The sequence below is a fragment of the Callorhinus ursinus genome, unplaced genomic scaffold, assembly GCF_003265705.2.
Source record: "Callorhinus ursinus isolate GAN/ISIS: 27379988/994484 unplaced genomic scaffold, GSC_fseal_2.0 scaffold88, whole genome shotgun sequence".
NCBI classification, from domain to species: domain Eukaryota; kingdom Metazoa; phylum Chordata; class Mammalia; order Carnivora; family Otariidae; genus Callorhinus; species Callorhinus ursinus.
The window spans coordinates 1865484-1887081 of NW_027397150.1; the positions used below are offsets into that span (position 1 = coordinate 1865484).

At 55.5% G+C, this 21598-nt stretch overlaps 1 protein-coding gene and 1 long non-coding RNA gene across 2 annotated transcripts; one reads left to right on the forward strand and one right to left on the reverse strand.

The window, feature by feature from the left end:
* The first annotated feature begins 10896 nt into the window (after window positions 1-10896).
* On the forward strand, window positions 10897-11411 carry LOC141371700 (uncharacterized). The gene is made up of 3 exons (XR_012376862.1): window positions 10897-10996; window positions 11142-11172; window positions 11272-11411. It is a non-coding gene; the product is annotated as an uncharacterized lncRNA (long non-coding RNA).
* Window positions 11412-13875: 2464 nt separating this feature from the next.
* TAGLN2 (transgelin 2) lies at window positions 13876-21045 on the reverse strand. Its single transcript, XM_025860719.2, has 5 exons — window positions 20932-21045; window positions 15923-16130; window positions 15329-15503; window positions 14946-15048; window positions 13876-14661 (listed from the first exon to the last, which is right to left on the reverse strand). The coding sequence occupies exons 2-5, from the start codon at window positions 16100-16102 to the stop codon at window positions 14520-14522; spliced, it is 600 nt and encodes a 199-aa protein (XP_025716504.1). The 5' UTR covers window positions 16103-16130; window positions 20932-21045; the 3' UTR covers window positions 13876-14519.
* Between the last annotated feature and the right edge of the window lie 553 nt (window positions 21046-21598).

Consider the following 21598-nt stretch of genomic DNA (forward strand, 5'->3'; position numbering starts at 1 on the left):
TGTGGTTGGGATGCTCCCCTAAGTGTTCCTCCGAATCCTCATGGCCACATCTCTGTGAAATCATCCCCATCACCAGAGAGGAGACTGAGGCCAAGAGGGGTCACCGTCCAAACTCAAAAGTTGGTGTTCTTTCCTCAACCCAGGCGGCCTCTCTGAAGGCAGGGTCTTAAAGTCGAGGCAGGAAGGAGTGGGGGACAGAGTGCCAGGTAAGGGAGCCCCCTGCCAGGCTTTGTTTGAATTGACCTCAAAGCTCCCAATCCTTAAGGTTCGGGCCTTCAGAGTGCTGGAGCCCCTTACAAGGCTCAATCATCAGGCCTCTTAGCTCTGTGTCTGCTTGGCCATGTGGTTTGCAGATTTGCAAAAGTAAGTTGAGTTGGGGATCCATTTATTTTGGATCCCGTGAAACGTGTTGTGTGGTTCCCCATCACCTGTATAGTTGTGTTACTGCCTTTTGTGAGGCTGTAGGCAAGGCTGCCTGAGACACTCCCTCCGGCCACCCACCCGGCCACCTCACCTGAGGTCAGGACAGGAAAATGCCGGCCACATTCTCTGTGGGAAGATGTGCCGTGGTGCCCGACACCAGAAGGCTTTGCAAAGTGAAAGAAAAACAAGGTTTGAAATTTTTTTTAAGAAGCCAGCAGCCAGGGATGCCTGGGTGGCTCAGTCAAGCGTCTGCCTTCGGCTCAGGTCATGATCCCAGGGTCCTGGGATCGAGCCCCGCATCGGGCTCCCTGCTCAGCGGGAAGTCTGTTTCTCCCTCTCCCGCTCCCCCTGCTTGTGTTCCCTCTCTCGCTGTCTCTCTCTCTGTCAGATAAATAAGTAAAATCTTAAAAAAGAAGCAGCAGCAGCAGCCAGCAGCCAGTCCATGAATAAATTCTAACCCTCCTATTGTATAAAATTTTAAGTGGAGATTCTGTTCTTATCACTGCCTGGCCAAAACGGAAGTTCTCTCTGGCCAGGAAGAGACCTAGTAATGCAACATATATAATTATAAACACATTATACATCTCACCAGAGAAAAAGCTGTCTCCAGAGGACCTAAGCTTGTTGACGGTTCTGTTTTTCCAACAGTGATACGGTTTTTCCTTTTTGCATTCTTCTCGTAGATAATTTCAAACCTACATGCCCACTTGAACGCTTCTGAGTATAATGAGACAGTCTTTCCATTTAAAAACTGTTCAAGCCTTGTGTATTAGTTTTCTACTGCTGCTGTAACAAATTACCACAAATTTAGTTGCTTAAAACAGCACAGATTTATCATCTCACGTTGCTGGAGTTCTCACCAGCCTAAAACCAAGTTCTCAGCAGGATCACATTCTTTATAAAGGCTCTAGGGTGAATCCTTTGTCCAGTTTCTGAAGGCCACCATATTCCTTGGCTCAAGCCCCACTTCTTCCATATTTAAAGCCAGTAACATTACACCGCTGAGCACTCTACACAAGTCACATTTCCTTCTATGGGGAAGTTTCTCTGATTTTAGGGACTCGTGTGATTAGGTTGAGCCCGCCAGGATAATCCAAGAGAATCTCCCCTCTCAGAATCCTTACCTTATTCATATCTGCAAAGTCCTTTTACCATGTAAGGTAAATATTTAGAGGTTTGGGGAATTAAGAGGTAGATCTTTGGAGGAGAGGTGGTGCATTATCCTGCCTACCACACCTTACTAGGTAACAATGATTTTTTAAGGATCTGTAACATATTTTCAAAGGCTTGGGAGAGAAATACAAAAAACAAAATGCAAAAATATTTCTTCAAAAAGTCGATACAACTTGAACATGCCTTTCTAAACTGATCTTGGAAAGTTTCTTTGAAGATTTAAATAATACAAGTGAGAGTGAACAGATTTGGACATGTATCACGAGTACATCCTCTTCGGGGCACCTGGCTGACTCAGTCGGTAGGTAGAGCATGCAACTCTTGATCTCAGGGTCGTGAGTTTGAGTCCCACGTTGGGCATGGAGTTTACTTAAAATTTTTTTTTAATCTTTTAAAAAGAGTATGTTCTCTTCTTCCATCAACTTTATTTTTTTTTAAGATTTTATTTATTTATTTGAGAGAGAGAGAATGAGAGATAGAGAGCACGAGAGGGAAGAGGGTCAGAGGGAGAAGCAGACTCCCTGCTGAGCAAGGGAGCCCGATGTGGGACTCGATCCCGGGACTCCGGGATCATGACCTGAGCCAAAGGCAGTCGCTTAACCAACTGAGCCACCCAGGCGCCCTCCTCCATCAACTTTAAATGTATGTGTTAAAGAAGAGAAAATTTACTTTAAAATTAATGAGTTCATTTTGTACAGGAAAGGAAATGATCAACAAAATGAAAAGGCAACCTACTGAATGAGAGAAAATACTTACCAATCATGTATCTGATAAGGGGTTAATAGCTAAAATATATAAAGAACTCCTACAACTCCACAGCGAGCAAGCAAGCAAGCAAGAAAGAGAAATCCAATTTAAAAATAGGCAGAGGCTCTGAGTAAATATTTTTCCAAAGAAGACATACAAGTAGGGGCGCCTGGGTGGCTCAGTTGGTTAGGCTTCTGCCTTTGGCTCAGGTCGTGATCTCAGGGTCCTGGGATTGAGCCCCACATCCGGCTCCCTGCTCCGCAGGAAGTCTGCTTCTCCCTCTCCCTCTGCCCCTCACACCTGCTCATGCTCTGTCTCTGTCTCTCAAATAAATAAATAAGATCTAAGAAAAGAACATATACAACTGGCTCAACATCACTGATCATCAGGGAAATGCAAATCAAAACCACTAGGAGATATCACCGCACACCTATTAGAATGCCTAGTATCAAAAAGACAAGAAGTAACAAGTGTTGGCGAGGGTGTAGAAAAAAGGAAATCCTCCTGCACTGTTGGTGGAATGTAAATTGGTGCCGCTACTGTGCAAAACAGTATGGAGGTTCCTCAAAAAACTAAAAAGAGAACTGCCATATGATCCAGCAAACAACTTGTGGGTATTTATCCAAAGAAAACAAAAACACTTAAATCAAAAAAATATACACTCTTCTGTGATACTTGAAGCATTATTTACAATAGCCAAGACATGAAAACAACCTAAGTGTCCATTGATGAATGAATGAACACAGAAAATGTGAGATAGATAGATAGATATAGATAGATAGATAGATGGAATACTAGTCAGCCATTAAAAAAAGAATGAAATCTTGCCATTTGTGATAAGATGGATGCATCCTGAGGGTATTTTGCTAGGTGAAATAAGTCAGACAGGGAAAGACAAATGGTACGATCTAGCTGTCGGGGGAGGTCATCAAAGACCTGACCACTGGTTGACCCATGACCTGGACCCAGGCCATCAGAGGCTTCTTGGCCCCCCTCTGTCTTTGGAATGTGGGTTCCACTTGGCTTTGCCACTCCCAGAGGCTGCTCCAAAGACACAGCCTTGGATAATGATGTGGCACCGAGAACATTTGGCCAGTATATGTGACTGAACCCAGCTAAGGCCTCTATATAAACTTTTAAGATTTGGGGGGGCAGGTGCAGGATCTACTTGTCTGACTCCCACCCAAGACAAGCCTCTTACGTAAGCCCCCTTGCTTATTAAATCTGCCACCTTCAAACCTGGAGTGGTCATCTCTCTCTCTGGCCTCTCTCTGCCCTCCGCATATGGGGCCGGTTTCAGATTATATCCAGGAAGCTCCTGAGAGGGTTGTAAACCAACACTCACTTATGTGTGGAATCTAAAACAGCGGCAAGGAAACAAAATCAAACTCATAGATCCAGAGAGGAGATTTGTGGTTGCCAGAGGTGGGGAGTCAGGGGTGGGCAGTTGGGCAAAGATGGTCAAAAGGTACAAACTCCCAGTTATAAAATAAATAAGTCATGGGGGTTAATGTGCAACAGGATGACTGTGGTTAATAATTCTGTATTGTGGGGCGCCTGGGTGGCTCAGTCGGTGAAGTAGCTGCCTTCGGCTCGGGTCATGATCTCAGGGTCCTGGGATCGAGGCCCACATCGGGCTCCCTGCTCCACAGGAAGTCTGCTTCTCCCTCTCCCACTCCCCCTGCTTGTGTTCCCTCTCTTCGCTGTGTCTCTCCCTGTCAAATAAATAAATAAAATCTTTTTTAAAAATAAATAAATAATAAACAAATAATAATACTGTATTGTACATTTGGAAGATGCTAAAAGAGTAGATCTTAACATCTCTCGTCGTACGAAAACAATGTGTGAACTGTGTGTGGTGACAGATGCTAACTCAACTTCTCAAGGTGATCATTTCTCAGTGTACACAAACACTGCATCATTATGTTGTACACCTGAAACTAAGATAATGTTATGTGTCATTATATCTCAATAAAAGAACTTAATAGGTTTATGAAACAAAAGTGGTAAAAATGAACCATGAAATCAGTACAAATTATTATGAAATTGAAAAGTAAATGGTAACAAAACTGTTCAGACTCTATCAACAACATAATTCAGTAAGAGAAATAGACAAATTTTGAATAAATAGGCCCTTGGATTGTTTAATAATCCAATTAACAAGGAGAAAAAAATCCTATGAACACATTGGGAATATATTAGATTTCCTGTTGATTTGACATAAAATATTGACATTGACAGAGCTTGCATAAAACTCATATTAGTACCCTAAAATCAGAACCTATGACAAGTTGGTTAATGAGTGCCCTCAATTCAAAGAACATTTAATTACTGAACAATGTCCTGAAATTTATAGCTCATGTAAGAAATTTAGCACCGATTTTCCCAAATTTGACAATTACAAAAATTGATATGATTTTACCAACGGCAAACTGAAATGAAAGAAACATCCTAATCTATTAATAACAATAAAAGCGTCGATCAATCCATATCAGAAGAAGGAATGAATTATCACTCTATTCTGTCCATATAAAATAATATAAAATCACTGTCGTTTGGACACAAAGAATAACCGGCCAAAAAACGGAAGGATGAAAGCTATTTTAGAGTTGTCTCAGGCAGTGAATTCACTTAAATCTGTTGCTCTTCCAGATGTTATGATTTTTATAGTACTTGCCAGATTTTGAAACATTTCTAATTTGTCATGATTTATCATACCAAATAAGGGTTCACTCCTGCAATTAATTGTGTATTAATAATGTTGCCTCGTTTCTCTTCAATGGGGCTTCCCAGACTGCACGAGCTTCGGGCCTCACAAAGTCTGGTTCCACCCCTGATAAGCAGGGAGGCAACCTTCCCCTTCTCAGGAAAACTTGGCTCCCAAGTGCAGCCGTATCCGGTGGGGCCGGGGTGGCGTGCCCTTGCTCTCCCCTCGCAGCCTCAGCCGGCTCTGCCCACTCCTCCCGGGCCCTCTCCCACCTTCTCCCCTGCGCCCTGCCCTCCGTTTCGTCCCGGCCTTCCTCCTTGCTGTGCATCTTGGGCGTCCGCTTCCTGCGAGCCCATCCCCAGACTCTCGGTTCCCTCCCGTCCTCCGCTCCGCCCCTTCGCAGCTTCCCCTCTGCGCAGCAAGGCCGGGGGGAGAGCAGTCCGCAGCTGGAGGGGCTGGAGAGCCTGAGGAAGAGGGCGGTCCCGACTCCCTGCCCTACCCGAATCCCACCCCTAGCTCCCTGACCCTTCCCACCGCGTCGTCACTCAGAGGAGCCTCCCCCGGGGGCGCTGGGCCCCCGCAGCTCCTCCTCGCCCCACTGGGCCTTGGAGCCCTCCCCGGGGCCGGCCCCACCCTGCAGGCGTCCCGAGGTGCTCCCCACGCTGGTAGGGCTGGAGGGGCGAGAATTTTGACTCCGATGAATAAGCACATTTTAAATGGGAGGAGCCTGAGAGATAAGAGCGGAGGAGCCAATGGTTAAAATGACAGGTCTGGCCGCTCCCTGGAGCGCGTCTCCCGTCTAAGAGCAACGAGAAGAGAGACTGGTTCCCCGCTTCCCTCTCTCTGCCTCTCTCTCTCTGTTTCTCTGCGCTTGAAATGCATTTAGAACCCGCACTTTGCAGGCCAGGGATCGGCGATGCTGAGGTTTTTCGGCGGGGCTTGGGGTAGCAAGGCCATAGAAAAGAATGGCCAGCCAGGATGCGGCTTCGCACATTTCCCGCTGGAGAGTTTGTGTTGAGCGCATGTAGTTCTTTGCTCGTGTAGTCTCTGAACGCCTTTGACACACGTGTCTTGGGAGTTCTCCAACATAGGGGTCCCACCTCCTTCCTCCGGACCTGCCTTCATGGCCCTACCAGATTCTGCTCCCATTGTCAGGGTGACCAGCTGTCCATAAAGGGAATTGTGGGATGCTCACTCAGTTCTCAGGAAAGCACATTGTTTCTAGGCTGGTTCACAGCCAAGAAGTCCATCTAGGACAGCCCGGAAGAGGCTCTCCCATGATATGTGCTCCCCGGGCAGCACAGTGAAGAAGGAAAGTGGTGACTAATTTTGGAGCCAGACTAGCAGGGTTATAGCCCTGACCTAGCCGCTCACAGCCGAGAGCCCCTGGGCCACCTGCCCAACCACCTGGGCCTTGTGTCCTCATCTGCGACACGGGGCAACAGCCCCAAGAGGCACTGTGCCGACCAGGCTCGAAAACCAATTTGCACAGTGCCTGGTGGTTTTCTTTCCTTTTCCACCCCCCAGAGCAGGGGGCTATGTGGGGTGGGGGACCTCTTTGTCCTCTGCGTAGTATAAACGCGGTCAGGAATCAGACTGTAAATCCTCTAAGTTGCAAAGATGCCTGAAAGTCTATCTCACTACCCCTTCTTCCTGGAGTACTTGAACTCTCAGAAGGGCCTTCAATTCTTCCCAAAGCAAAGTAGAACTGAACACATAAATAAACACTTAAATGCATGAATCGTTTTACTCAAAGAATTTGCTGCCTTCCCTATTTCTCCAGAACTCTCTTTTCCCCTCCTTAAAAACCGGGAAATGAGGCATGGGGCAGGGAGTGGGGAGAGAGTCGGAGGGCTGTGGAGAAAGATGGTGAGCCCCAGGGAAAGAGCAGGGGTGAGTGGGGATGAGGGGGGGGGGGGAGGGTGTGGGAGGTGACTGGAGGCCCTGGGTCCAGAGGCAAGAGGCAGGGAAGGAGGGGAGAGGGCACGGGCCAAGGAGGCACTATCAGCCTACCACCCTTGGGCCTGGAGGGGGTGACGGTGGGGAGTGGGGCGCTGAACTTCCAGAGCTCTGACAGAGCCATGGCGACCACACAGCCCACCCCCTATGTGGCCCCCCCCCCCCCCCCCCCCCCGCCGGGGCAGAGAGCCCCCAGGCCAAGGAGAAAGCCATTAAGGAATCTACAGCCTCCACCCCTCTTCAAAACCACATCTCCACCCTCCCGCCCATCCCAGGTTCCCCCAGGTCCCGGGTGCCCTGGACACGCCTCCTCATGCCTGGCACCAGCTTCCCCTCCTACGTGACCAGCACAGACCCTGGACTGCATGGCGGATGTTGAGATAAGGCCAAGGAGGGAAAGCCGCCAAAGCCCGGAAGTTACACAGCCTGTTTCCCCTGGCAACCCAGCCACAGTCCCCAAACAGTGCAGGGTCGGGGGTAGGGACAACTCCCATTCAAGGCCTTGGGCCAGGGCCGTCCCAGACCTCAGTTTTCTGCCCGGAGAAACCTCTCTGCATCTCCAAGGACAGGACTGCCTAAGAATTAGGGGGGAAGCCAGTTTAAAATGCAAATTCAAGAGAACACCCCCATGAACTCCCCCACAGATTCTGAGTCTCAGGGGTCTAAGAAGACAAACTGGAATCTTCATTTCTAACCAGCACCCGGGGTGATTGCAGTATTGGCAATGTGAGGACAGATGTCACGTAGAGAACAGAGTAAGTCTGAGCAAGCTGGGACTCCTTGTGGCGGGGTTAGGGGGTACAGGAGGGGGCCTAAGGTAGCCCAACCATCCCGTGTCTGCTGGAGCCTACAGCCAGCCCCAGCCCCAGGGATGCTTCACTTTGGGTATTTTCAATGTCCAGGGAGTGACCAAGAGTCCAGAGATCTGGATTCTAGAACATGCAGAACCAGTGCAAAACTATGAACTCCCACTGAGCTAGCTTCTGGGCCAGGTACTACCATGCTGAGCACCAGGAGCCAGAGGAAGATACATAAGGGGTTCAAGGATGCTGGGACCTTGAGCACACCACTTAACAGTGTTTAGGTGTGTTTTTCTCTTTTCTCCAAAGGGTATACAAATATTAAGGCCTTTCCAAGAGGTGACAAGCCCCTCTGGAACTAATAGATACGGGAGTGCTTCTCTGTATGTCCTGGTGGTTGCGAAAGCTTTTGTTGCTAGAGGTAGAAGTTGGGCAGTCAGAAAGCTCCAGAAAGTCAGAGAGCCTTGAGGACAGGAACCCCGAGTTGCAAGATCCAGGGGCTGGGCCTCAGGGTCTCTCCATTAGCCTCTTTCTGAAGCTGCCAGATCTGCAGTAGCCTTGGAGGGGTGGCTGCCTCGGAGCTGAACTTCCTGCCCCACTTCTGAGGCCTGACCTCCCGCTTCCTCACTGCAGCCCTGGCCTCCACCCACAGAAACACTGCAGTTCCCGCTGGCTACCAGCCAAACCCTTCCCCGGGTCAGCCAGCTCGCAGGAGAGCCCAGAAAGGGGCAAGTGATGAGCTTAGACTGCTTTGGTCATCACCTCAAATCCCAGTTCAGCCACCAGCCGGGTCCTGAAGTCACTTTTGCTCTTTGCCTCAGTTTCCTGACCTGGAAAATGGGAGAGAGGTGGAGAAGAATCTGTGGTGTATCAAGCCCTTGTTCCTGGATTTCCCATCCCGGAGACCACGGCACCACTCACGTGGTTGCTGAAACCCTCTTCACTCTCCACAATGCATGAGCCAATCTGGAAATCCATCCTCTCCTTCTCACGCCTGCTGAGCCCCCTTGGCCCAGGCTGTTCTCACTCCAGCCTGGACTGATGCTGTAGCCTCCTAAGGAAGGCCTGCCTCCGGAGTCTTCCCAACCCCAGGCCCTGCTCTGCCCTACCGCCCAGGGAAGTTTTCTAAATAAGACACAACTCTCATCTCTCCAGCCCCCTGCTTAAAATTCCTCAGTAGTGCCCCAAGCCCTTAATGAAATGTCCAAAATCTTTCATTTGACTTTGAAGCTCCTTGGAAGAGCTGGTCCTGACGTCCTTCTCAACTGCATTCTCAGCCTGTAAGCTGGCTCTCTACAGTCCGGTTCTGCACATTCTCACCTCCAGGCCATGCCCATGCCACGCTCCTGCCTGGAACACTCTCCTCACCACCACAGGCCACGTCTTCACACGTCTAACCGTCCTTAAATGCCCAGCTCAGACTTCAGCATCTTTCAGAGATCCTTACTGATGCCCTCCCCACCAGGCTGGGTTGAGTCCCCTCCTGCGGGATCCCTTAGCACCTACGCTCCCCTTACGACCCCCCCAAATCACATTATAACTGGCCCTTTGCTTTTCTAGCTCCTCCCAGGAGGGCAAAAACTCTACTTGTCTTGCTGATGCTATATCCCCCAGCACCCAGCAGATACCTTACCCTGAATGGGTGCTCAAGAACTACTTGTTGAGGGGTGCCTGGGTGGCTCGGTCAGGTTGGTTAAGTGACCCGCTGGCGTTGTGATCTCAGGGTCCTGGGATCAAGCCCCGCAACAGGCTCCCCGCTCAGCCGGGGGTCTTCCTGTCCCTCTGCCCCTCCCCCTGCTTATGCTTGTGCTCTCCCTAATAAATAAATAAAATCTTAAAAAAAAGAGAGAAACATTTGTTGAATAAGTAAAGAAGAAACACAAACTACGGATAAAGCTCCTAGCGCAGTGACCAGCAGAAAGTGGACACGAATCTCCTCATCCCCACCATTATGGCCCAGCCCGCACTGAGCCACACTTTCTCGCTTCTCTCATGGAAACACAACTCAGAACTCCTGTGTCCTTGATCTGTCCCTACCCAGTCCCTGGCTCTCACCCCAACTCAGGCCTCTTTGCCCACCCCCAACTCCTGGATGGAAGGGAACAGCCCCTCACCCCCCACTGAAAGTTGACCTCTGACCACAGAGCAAGTAACTGTTCCTTTTCCCGGAGGAGCCCCCCAGCCCCCAACCAGCAGCCCCACTCCCCTGAGCTGATTCCTGAGGTATGCAGCCTCAGCTCCGCACGACATCACCACCAGCCTCCACTGCAGAAATGACCCAGGGCTGCTGGAGGTCGGCAAGTGATCCCCCCAAAGAGCCCTGTTTGCATTTTTCCGAAGGCGCTTCCTGAATGATGGAGACTCGGCTCGAATCTGTTTGATCGCCCCTGCAGGACTATGTGCTCTTTGAGCAAAGAGATCAGGTAGTAGTGATCTTCGTCTCCCCCGTAAGGCCTGACATAGAGAACCCCAATAAGTGTTGAACGAACGAACACCTGAATTAAAAAAAAAAAAAAAAAAAAAAAACAACTGGGTGTATGTATATGCATTCCCAAGCAGAACTGCCCCTTTTCTACCTTAAGAAGATGGGATCTGTCCTATTACTGAAAACATTCCTCTTGATCCTTAAGAGATGCCAGAGGCTAATAACCTTCAGAGTCAAGAGGATCATTTTTCCTTGCGTAACCTAAATTTTTCTAGATGCAACTTCAGTGCATTTTTCTTTTAATCCACCTCTTGGCCACTGGGACTAAAACTCATTTCTTTGCATGGAGACAGTTACTAACTTACTCTTTAGGCTTCTCTTCAACAAATTTAATCCCAGACCCTTTATACTTCCCTCCCTAGGGCCCTATTGCCCAGGCTTTTCCCTGTTCTGCTGCTCCTTGGGCCTTTTGCCAAGCTCTCCAAGGCCTCCCCCGGCTGTAAAGGCAGGAATGGGACATATTGTTCTCCACGGAGCCATGTGCAAACTCACAGATGCTTACATCCTGCCTACGCACACCGGACGCACACCTCGCTGCGCCCATAATTCCCGCTCCTTGGCAAACATGCTCCTAGGCGGCCTCCACACTCGGTCGCAGATTCCTCTGCTACCACCTGCTGAGCCCTAGCCCTGCGAATTCTCGCACACCTGGACACACACCCACAGGAAGGGACCACACGGACCTATGCTTTTTCCCCAAGGGTAAGCCGAGCTAGGCTGAGCACCAGGGGCCCTCTTCCTCTTCCTCCTCCCCGCTCCGCCTCCCCCTACCTCTCCCTGCCTTCCTACTCCAATTCTTTCCATTGGGCCACAAGGAGCCGAACCTACTTTTTCTCCACCTCCGCAGCAATTTCGCACTTCAAGGCTGAAGGCGAGGGGTAAGTGAACCAAAGTTGGCTCCTCCCTCTTCCCCGCCCTACTCCCATGTCGTCTCCCAAATCCTCAGTGTGCCTTCCATTTGCCCGGCACACACACAGCTCTCTGTCCCCTCCCCGACCCCACTTCTGGCCGTGCGGAGCCCTGGTGTCTCAGGTTTTCACCTGCTGGAAATGGACAATGAGGGAGCATCGGAAGGAAGCTGACAGATGAGCTGGTTCCAACTCAGACCCAATGACAGGCTGGCTTGCTGAGCGCCTGGCCTGGCTGGGCACCGTGTCACTGGGCCAGGGGATTCAGGAACACGAGAGTGGGGTGATATTCATTCATTTGTTCGACAAATATTTACCCAGCACCTACAACATGCCGGGCACCTCGCCACATCAACAAAACCAACACAAACCTGCCCTTAAAGAGTGTACTTTCTGTGGGTGGAGACAGAAAATAAATAAGTAAAATACACTGCAGGTCAGGTGGTGATACGAGAAAGCAGGGTAGGAGAACGGGGAGCAGGCCGAGGGTGGAATGTGCAACGTTAAGTAGGCCGGCCAGGGAAGGCCTTACTCAGAAGGTAACCTTTGAACAGACTTAAAGGACAGACCGCGGTGAGACCTGGAGGGGACAGGGCCCCTGGCAGCAGGGACTGTCCTGCAGGTAGGGCGTCAGGAGACACCAGTGCAGGGAGCCATAGAGAGCGAGGTGCCACACAGAGGAGCTCCTGCCCCCCCCCCACCCCCCACCCCCCCTAGGACTCCGAAGGGCGTGAGGCCAGGAAAGGTGAAAGAGGCCAGATTCGGTGCAAAACTGTGGCCTCCGATGGGACGAAAACACTAAGCAGATTCTGAGGTGTCGGTGCAGGCCATTTCCAGAAGGAATCTGCTGAAGCTGCGGCCAGGTGGATTGCGGGGAGCCGTGGAGACGGCTCACAGAGCCTACGGGGGGTGGCGGCCCAGCCAGAGAGAAGCAAGGCGTGCCCCCTAATCAAGCACTTGTCCAATCCCAGCGAGTTTGCCTTGAAGAGCCAGTTCCTCCCGGGGTGGGGGATCCGGCTGCTGCCTGAAGCATCTGAGCATCACCTCTCTCCCCACGAGGCATCCACACAAACCCTGCTGCACCCCACACGTCCGTCTCTGGAGCACTTGCAGGCGAGGGACCGTGCTCTCTGCACAGGGCTGGCACAGTCCTCACGGCACCGGGAGGAAGGAGCCAGTATCTCTAGCTTTCAGACGAGGGGCCCCCACGGCCCCCACATCCCTTTACTCCCGACGTGGCCGTGGGATGCCGAAACCCGGTGTGCTCATGTGGGGCCAAAATGGGGGAAAGAACACAGTGCTGTGCACCTCGTGGACTACTGTGGGAATCCACTGGGGGAAGCCAGGGGGGTCTCAGTCTAGGCTCTGGAACAAGCTGAGTGTCTCAGAAAGTTGTGAGGCACATGGCCCGCAATCTGTAGCTGCAAATGGTTAAATCAGGGAAGGGTGCAAATGGTTCGGTGTTCTCGTATAACAATTAGCGAATTCAAGGTTTTCTGTGCAATGACATCACTCTCCCTCTCCGGTGTCCCGCAAGCCTCCCAGAGCCAGAGATAACGGGGCAGAATGACAGCTAACCCGTGGGAATTTGCATAGAGGCACCAGCCTATTTTATCTGTGCCCCAGCCCGAGGGAGGGCAGCAAATTCCATCCCTCCTGTGGGGTCACGTCAGGATCCCCCAAGATCCCCGCTGAGCCTTCCAGCTGACCTTCCACAGACAGCCCGGCCCGGTAGGCGCTCCTTGGCAGAGGGAGCCCCAGTGAGGCAGTGGGAGAAGAGAGAATTAAAGCTCTCTGGTTAGCAACCCGGTCCTAATCTGTCCCCCTCAGGCACGACGCTGGGGCTCTGCCCTCCTAAGGAAACAGGCGCTGAAGCAGAAAGAGGGTAGGGGGGAGCTTGGTGTGGGGGGCTGGTCCAGGGTCTGTCCAGTCCTCCCAGGGTCTGATGGGGAGGCCATGGAGTCAAGGTGACACCTAGGAGTTGGAAATGAGGGGGGCAACATTCATGCCTCGGTCAGGGCGAGCTCTGGACAACCTGACCCCAAAATTGATTTTCTTGGTACAAGGCCACCTGCCCAGAAGTCAAGTTCTCTCCTCTGCGCTCCCAAGGGCGTGGGATCCCTCAACAGGGCCTCCTCCCTCCAGCCACCACCACCAACTCCCTCCTGCTCCCTCGCAGCCTGGCAATTCCTCCCCACCACTGCCCCCCTGGCCCCCGGCCCCTGGCCCCCAAGCTGGTGTGGCCAACTCCAACAGGGGCCACCTTGCCCCAGGCCAGCCTGAGGGGCCTCCCGCCGAGACTGGCCAGGACTCAGGGCAGGGCCAGCAGCCAGCCCCACCCTCCTGCCGCGGCGAAGAAGCTGTTCTGGCTGGGAGAGGGGCCCAGCCAGGAGCACCAGGTGGGATGCCCAAGTCCTAGGCTGGTGTGTGGACTCTGCCCACATCTCCTGCATTACGGCCCCTGGCCCAACGGCAACTGTCCTCAAGCCACCCTCCCCTCCCTTAAAGCCGGGGAGGAAGAGGAGAGGGAAGGAACTCGGAAAATGGGTGTGAGGACTGCAGCCTTTCATCTGAAAGCCCTCTCTCCCGCACCACCAGTCACGGTACTGCCCCCCACATTCCTCCCTTCCCAGTGGAGGGCTCATGGCCCCAGACACAGCCAGAGACCATCCAAAAAAGACAAGAGATTTATTGAAATCAGCAAACTCAGGTTTTTTGAGCCCCAGCCCATGGTGGGCAGCCCTCCCTCCCTGTCCCCTCACCCCCACTCCTTAGCCACAGCAAGGGAAATGGAAAATGGGAAGCTGAGCGAGCCCCTGCCAGGCGCAGGCTGCCTTGATGTGTGGTGAGCACAGCCCGGCTGTGGCTGGGGTGGCAGTCGCCACAGGCCTCTCCCTATAAATTAAGTCCTGCAGCCACAGCTAGGGGCGAGGCCTACTTGTGGAAGCAAGGCCAGAAGGCAGGGTCCCTGACCCCCAGCCAAGGAATGGATTGAGGGCAGAGCTCAGGGGGAAAAGAAGCCAAAGGGAAAGAGAAGAGGTATGAGGGTAGGGGGTGGCAAGGCCCCCAAATTTTGGTCCCAGGAGAAAAGAGGCCCGTTGGTCCAGTTTTGGTGGGTTTAAAGAAGGGAATGTATTAGTAAGCACGGGGGAGAGCCTGCCATCGGACACCCCCAGAGAAGGCCGGCCAGGCCAGGCCCCCACCCCGGCCGAGGGGAGTCTGAGAGCCCCAGGGGCTCTCAGGGAATGTCACTGCTAAAAAATATATATATATATATTAACCATTCGTGGGAAGGCAGGAACAGGGCTGGGGTGGGATCAGAGGATCTGGCGGGGCATCCCATAGCCGGTCATGCCGGCCTGGGACGCCCCACGGTTGGTGCCCATCTGCAACCCAATGACGTTCTTGCCCTCTTGCAGCTGGTTGTCCGAGAAGTTCCGAGGGTTCTCCTTAGACTTCCTGGGTGGAAAGGGAGCGCTGGTGAGGAAGAGGCTGGAGGCTGCCCCAGGGCGTGTCTTCCCCGGACCGGGCAAGGCTTCGCTGGGGACTCGGGGGCCAGTGTCCACTCTGCCCTTGAGAGGCCTTGAGCTCTCTCAAGCCACCTCTTCGTGTCTCAAAAGGGACAGTCCCTTGCCATCCCAGGAGAGTTGCGAGGACTCAGGGAGATGAGGGACGGGAAAGTGCCTTGTGCGGGACCGTTTGCTTGGGACAGGGACAGGCCTGGGCCACCCTGCCATACTCACTTAGGAAACCAGTTGGGATCCCCAGAGAAAAGCCCATCATCCCGGGCTACCGCCAGTCCACCCAGGTTCATCAGCGTCCTCTGCACACAGGCCATGTTCTTTCCTGGGAAGGGGGAGGGGCTGTGTTGGCCTCGGCAGCACTGGGGTCCTGGGGGCCAGGGTCCCACCTCTACCACCTAGGTCAGCAAGCCTGGCTTCCTAATTCCCTTTGTCCTCATACCCTCCTCCACCCCACCCCCCGACACGGCCCCTTCCTCCATGAAATACACACACACAACCGCTCTTTGTCCTCAGGGTGCCAGAAACCTGCCCCCTCCTCCTGGGCAAGATGGCCCGGCCGGGTCTCTGGTCTTCTGGGTGACAGTGCCCTGGCCCTGACCCACCTTCCCAGAGGTCCACAGTCTGGAAGATGTCAGTGGTGTTGATGCCATAGCGCTCGGCCGCCTGCAGGAACTGAGAGATCTGCTCCATCTGCTTGAAGGCCATAGTGGAGGCCTGGATCTTCTTCACTGGGGCCTGTCCCTCGGGGTACAGCCCATTGATGAGCTCACACAGCACCTGGGCGAGGGCAGCAGGTGTGCAGAGGTGAGGCCATGCTGGCCCCGGAGACAGTGAGCCCCCGAGGTTCCTGTCCTGCCTGAAGGCAACTCCTACTCTACCTGGAGTGAGCCCCGGGCCCCCTCCTGCCCGAGCCCAGAGTGTTCTATTCTTTTTTTTTTTAATTTTTTATTGTTATGTTAATCACCATATATTACATCATTTGTTTTGGTGTAGCCCAGAGTGTTCTAGAACACACCCTCCCATGGTTCTTTCCTTGGAGCTATTCCTCCTTGTGTCCCCCAGGGCCTCCCCTTTCACTCTGTGAGTCCTCTGCGGGATAGATACCCAGGCTCAGAAGGAAGAAGCAGAACAAGTCCAGGGCCCCCCGGCCCCCCCACTGCTCCCTGCGCTTCCAGTCAGAAGTGCTCAGCTCTCACCGTGCCATCCTTAAGCCAGTTCTGGAAGTTCTCGCGCCCAGGCTGGGGCCGGCCCACATCCTTGCGGCACTGGGTGGTGATCCACTGGATCAGGATCTGCTCCAGGTCCGCGTCGTACTGTTTCTCGATCTTCTGCTGCACCTCCCGGCTCAGGCCGTAGGCAGGTCCCCTGTTGGCCATTCCCAAGGGCAGCGGTGGCTGTGGAGCTCTGGGGAGAGGACACGGCCGGGCCCACAGTCAGCACGCTGCAGCCTGCAGGGACACACTCCACATCCCCAGGGTGGGACCCACTGTCAAATGAGGGGACTCTCACCCTGACTCCGGAGCACGGGCTGAAATAACACTGCTCAGAGCTCTGGGGTTAAGGGTCCATACAGGCCATCTCTGGGTTCTCCCACCCCTACAACAGGCGGACTGTTACTGAGTCCTGCCATTAGGCTTCATTTGAATGGCCCCACTACTAGAATGAAATAGAAAACCCACCGGAATAGAATATGGGGTAAATGAGGGTTCAGCCCCTCATTTGGGGTGGTTAGCTTTAGCAAAGGCCAACTGGTCATTCTAACCCCAGCCCTGGGAAGGAGGAGGACTGGGGGAGAGGAGGAAAAGGGGCTAGGGAAACTTCTTCCAGGAGCTAGAGAACTAGACGCACCCACCCTCAGTCAGCCTCTGGGTTTAACTGAGCACCCACTCTCTGTGCTGGCGACTGTGGAAGAGAAAAAAGTTCTTGGTCCTAGAATGCCAACAGAGAGACAAAGAGAGCACCCAGGAAAGGGTAAGGCTTGTCCATGGTGACTACTGTACAAGTCGGCAGTCAGACCCTAGGTCACAGAAACGCAGAGAGGAGTGTGGGCAGAAGCACCCCGGAAGGCTTCCTGGAAGAGGAGGTCTGAGTAGGCCCTTAAAAGATTTCCGCAGACAAAAGGAACTTCCCATGAGAAACCAGGCAATCAAAACCAATCCTACCTCCCCTTCCAGAAGCTATGGTAGGCAGAATAATGGTGCCGCCCAAAGGTGTCTACATCCTAAGCCCCAGAGCCTGTGAATGTTACATAGCAAAAAAGGCCTTTGCAGATGGGGCAGAACGAAGGGTCTTGACACAGGGAGAGTATGCCGGATCATCCAAGAGGGCCCAGTGTCCTCACAGCGAGGGGCTTTACAAGCGAGGGAGGGAGGCAGGCAAGTCAGAGCGGGAGAAGCAAGAAGAAAGCAGAGTCAGGGGAGAGCCATGCAGGTGCCTCCAGAGGCTGGGAAAGGCAAGGGAAGGGGTTCTCCCCTAAACTCCACAAGAAGGAAGGCAGCCCTGCTGAGGATTTTAACCTCTGCTGAGGTCTCGACAACTGCACCATGTGAAATGTGTGTGGCTTTAAGTCACTAAATTTGTACTAATTTGTTATAGCAGGAATAGGGAACTAACCCAGGAGTGTGGGTGGTATTTTTAGGGAAACTTTGGAGGGGAGGGAGAGTTGGGGAAACACACGGGAGGATTTAACTTCATTTGAGAACCTGTGCTGGGAAGAAGTGGGTGGTTTCCAGACCGCCGGCCCAGGGGCAGTCTGTCCCCACCTCCCACCTCACTGCCTCCGTCCCGCTTCCGGGACCCTGTTGACAAGTCCCAGGAATGCTACCCATGCTGGGGGCGGGGAGGGGGAACCAGGGCCACAGAAGGGACAGGACCTCACTCCCTGTCCCCACCCCTCTGCAGATGAGCTTCCCTTTCCACTGTGAGATCCAGCTAGCTGTCTGCCGCTCAGACCGGGGGATCCCCCAGAACAGGCACCTGTGTGCAAGGAGAGCGAGGGGAGACACTCCTACTGCCCACACCTGGCTCCAGGCCAGGTCAGACGGAAGGGATGAAGTCACTCTGTCTCGCTCTCTGCCAGACACCCCAGGTTCCACAATCCTGCCACCCCCTCCGTGGGCCTCGGGGCTCAGCAGACGAGCCAGGCGTGGGGCAGAGCCGCCTCAAACCTCTCCTGCTCTCAGCCTTTGGTCTCAGGCCGGTCCCCTCCCCCACACTCCAACAGCGCGGCTTCTTTCTACGCCTGCTTATCCAGCAGCACATTTCCGGCAGCGGATCCTCCCCCTAAATCAGTTATTTTTATGCCTCATTAAGAGCAGCCCACCCTCACTTCCCCCCAGCCTGAAGACTGGCCCAGATAAATGTCGGTCCGGGCCTTGACCCACACCACCAGGCGCACACACTCTCGGCTGGCGGAGGGCAAGCAGAGAGCAGCCGAGGCCTGCAGAGCAAGGGGGACAAGATTCTCTCCTGCCAGCCCAGGCCCAGCAGCTCAGCCACCACTCGCTCCATCTCAGCCCGGGGCCCCTGACACACAGGGGCATGGCTGGGAGACCTGGAGGGAAAGGGGGAGGACGGGGCGGAAGCCACCAGTAAGCCCCCTTTTCCCAACCCAATGTCCAGACCTCTCTTCTGGAAGCAGTTTCACTAGGATCCCCTGGGCCCCAGGGCTGTGTCTCCTTGGAGCCAAGTGGCCTAAGGCCAAGGGATCACGATGGCCCAGGGAGAGAAAGGGCAGAAGAATCATGAACCCAGACACCAGGGTCAGTAGGGGAGAGCAAGTCTGAAGCGCCCCCCCCCCACCCCAGGGGCAGAACAGACTTGGCCTCCCAGCCCCAGCTCCGGGCTCCGGGAAGGTGCTGGGGGCCCTGCCCCCACTCTGGAGCCTGAACACAGCTGGCCGTGTCACAGCCTCCAGCTGCAGCATCTCGGCTCCACTTGGGGGCCACTGCCCTGGAGCCCAGAGGTGCCAGAGCTGTGGGGCAGAGATCCGGGAAGGGGAGGCCTGGCCAGCTTGCCTGCAGGGTTTTCTCAGGCGCAAGCTGACTGGCGGTGGCTGGTGTGCTGGTGCTGGGGTGGCCCACCCTCGTGACACCCAGGGGACCTTCTGCAGCCCTCCCTCAAAGGAAGGGAAGAGGGCCAGGTGCCTGCTGGGGTGGGGAGCTGTGTAGGAGATGCCCAGGGCTGGGGATCCGAAGAGAAGACAAAAGCTGAACCACTTGGTGGGGAGTGGGGGGGGGGGGTTACCCAAGCCAGAGCTGCCTGCAGCCGTGGGAGCCCTCACCCCCATCCACAAGGTTACAATGGTCCGGGAAGGGGGAAGGCCTCCCCCAGACCCTGAGCAGGACGCTCACCTCGCCCCACCCCACGCAGATGTCAAGGGCAAGGGTCCCCGGCTGGGGTGGCTGGGGTGGCTGGGGTGGCTGGGGCCCGGGGATGTGTCACAGGGGAAGACAAAGAGACTCCCCATTCATTGTGCACACAGTTCGCAGGGGACCTTCCCAAGTCAGAATCGGGCTTAGGGCTATTCTGAACGAGCCAGTGGGGGCCCCTGCCCCCAAAGTGAAGTGCAGAGGGGGCAGGCAGGGCAAGGGGGGTGGACACCTGTGACCGAGGAGCCACCCGGGGGGCAGCCCCTCACCATCAAGTCAGCGAGCAGAAGAGAAAGCTGAAGCGGCACAAACAGGAAGTCGCAAGGCTTGCGGGAGGAGGGGTGAGGTGGGGCCGTTGCCATGGCTTCTGTGTACCAAACACAGGAACCAGGCAGGGTGGGGGCACCGGGAAGAAACACGCACTCAACACACATGCAGTGGTGAAGAGGCTCCGTGCACCGGGGCCAGAGGCGGCCTCCGTGGAAAAAGCAACCCCCCCACCCCCGGCAGTTCCCAGGTGCAGGCAGGTGCGAGGGATCCCTCTGGGGGGCAGCGGCGGAGGCTGAGGGCGTTTGAAGGCGTGGGAAGTTGCAAGTTTGGGGGTAGAGAAGCGGGCTCAAGAATAGTTCAGGAGAAGAAATGCTCTGCGAACGGAGGGTGTGCTCGGAGTTAGAGAGCCCGCTCCCTGAAAATCCTGGAGCGAGAAGGGCTGGGGCGAAGGAAGGATTCGAAGCCAATCCAGGGGGCAGAGGAGGGCTGGGGCGCTGGAGGGGGGCTGCAGTCGGACAAAGACTACCGGTAGCCTCCCGCAGGGCCGGGCCCCGCAGCCCCACGCTACCCCGGCCTCCTCTGCGGTTGTAGGTCTCCCCGCGCGCGGGACGAGGAAGGAGAAATCGGGAGGGGCGCTGGAGAGGGGGAGCTGTCCCTCCGACTGGTGCTCTGGAGTCAGAACTAGGGAGAGCCCAGCCAAGCCACAGGGCTCCCCGTACCCGGGACTTCCACCACCCCCACCCCCACCCTCCAATCCCGCCACGCTTTCTGCTCCCAGATGCCAGGCTGCCCCAGAACTCCCCGGGCACGGGCTCCAGGAGGCTCCAGGGGGCCTGCAGGGCCGGGAAGGCGGCCGTCCACTTCCGGTCCTGCAGGTCCGGCCCCGCCGCCCCGCCTCGCCACACCCTGGGCCGTTACAGGCGGATGAGTCACCCACCGCCCGCCGCTGGGGTGACGCAGTGGTCTGGGCAGCCCGCCCGCCCGCAGCCCCCGCCGGCTTTCCCAGCAGTAGGGGGCGCGGGGTGGGGGCCCCGGCGGGCGCGGGGGCAGGATCGCCCGCAAGCAGCCCCCTCCCCACACCGCCCGCCAGCGCGGGCGGCAGCCCCCGGAGCCCGAGGTCGGGGGACTGTCCTCCCCAGCCCGTGACCCCGACTCGCCAGCGGGACAGCGGCGGGAAGGGGAACGGAAAGGGCGGCCTCCGGGCCGCGGAACGCGGGCATCTCCCGCACGTGCTCCTGGGACCCGGAAGTGAGGGTCGCGGGGAAGCTCCGAGGGCGCGCCCGCCCTCGGGGCACGCCAAGCCAAGCCCCGACGCCCGCCGATCCTCTCCCCCGAAGGCCGAGTCCCCCCCCCCCGGCCCCCGCTCTGGATGGACGCCCCGTCCGTGCTCCCGCCACCTCGGCTGACCTCATCGCCCAGCAATGCCGGGTCGGGGCTTGGGGACAGGACCCGACAGCACGGGGCGAGCAGAGCGGTCGCCGGACCCTCGCCCCATCCGGGGAGCAAGTCGCCAGCGCTGGCCTCCCGCTTCCTGGGGGCGCGCCCCCCGCCCTCCCCCTGCTCACCGTTGGCGGGCCGGTGCGGCACACTCCTGGCAGCTGCTGCGGGCCGAGTGGCGCGCCCGGCCCGGGCCGGGGGGTTTTCAGCGGGATCCCGCCTTGGACGGGGCGGACCCGGGGCGGGGCGAGCGCCCAGAGGCTTTAAAGGCGCCACAGCGCGGGAGCGAAGGGCAGAGCTTTGGGGAGGGGGGCGGTGGGCGGGCGCCTGGGCGAAAGGATCTGGGGAGTCCGGGCCACAGTATACTGGCCTCCACCCCGGAGCTCTTAAACTTACGCCTTGGTGGGAAGCTTTTTGCCTGGAAGGTTAGCTCAAGACCATGGTCGTGTTTATGCGAGATGAGGCCTCTTGATTTAAAAAGGGTGGTTAGGTAAACGGAAGCACAGGAAGACCCTCCCCGCCCCCCAAGTGACTAGGGTGTGACAGAGCTAGGGCTGCAGGCCAGGGCAGTACCCGCACGCACGTGCTCCTGTTCTCGCCTTCTTCAGGCCTGGGCAGGAACTCACAGTGAGGTCACTCTTTGCCCAGGGCCCAAGGGGTGTGATCAGCACTGGGACCCAGGGTTCAGAGATGCCAGGTCAGGGAGGAGGCCTCAGGGGAGAAGGAGGTTGGCAGTTCAGTGTCTGAGGGTGGAGAGGAGCATAGTTTAGGGGTGGAAGGAGCACCCCTCTTCAG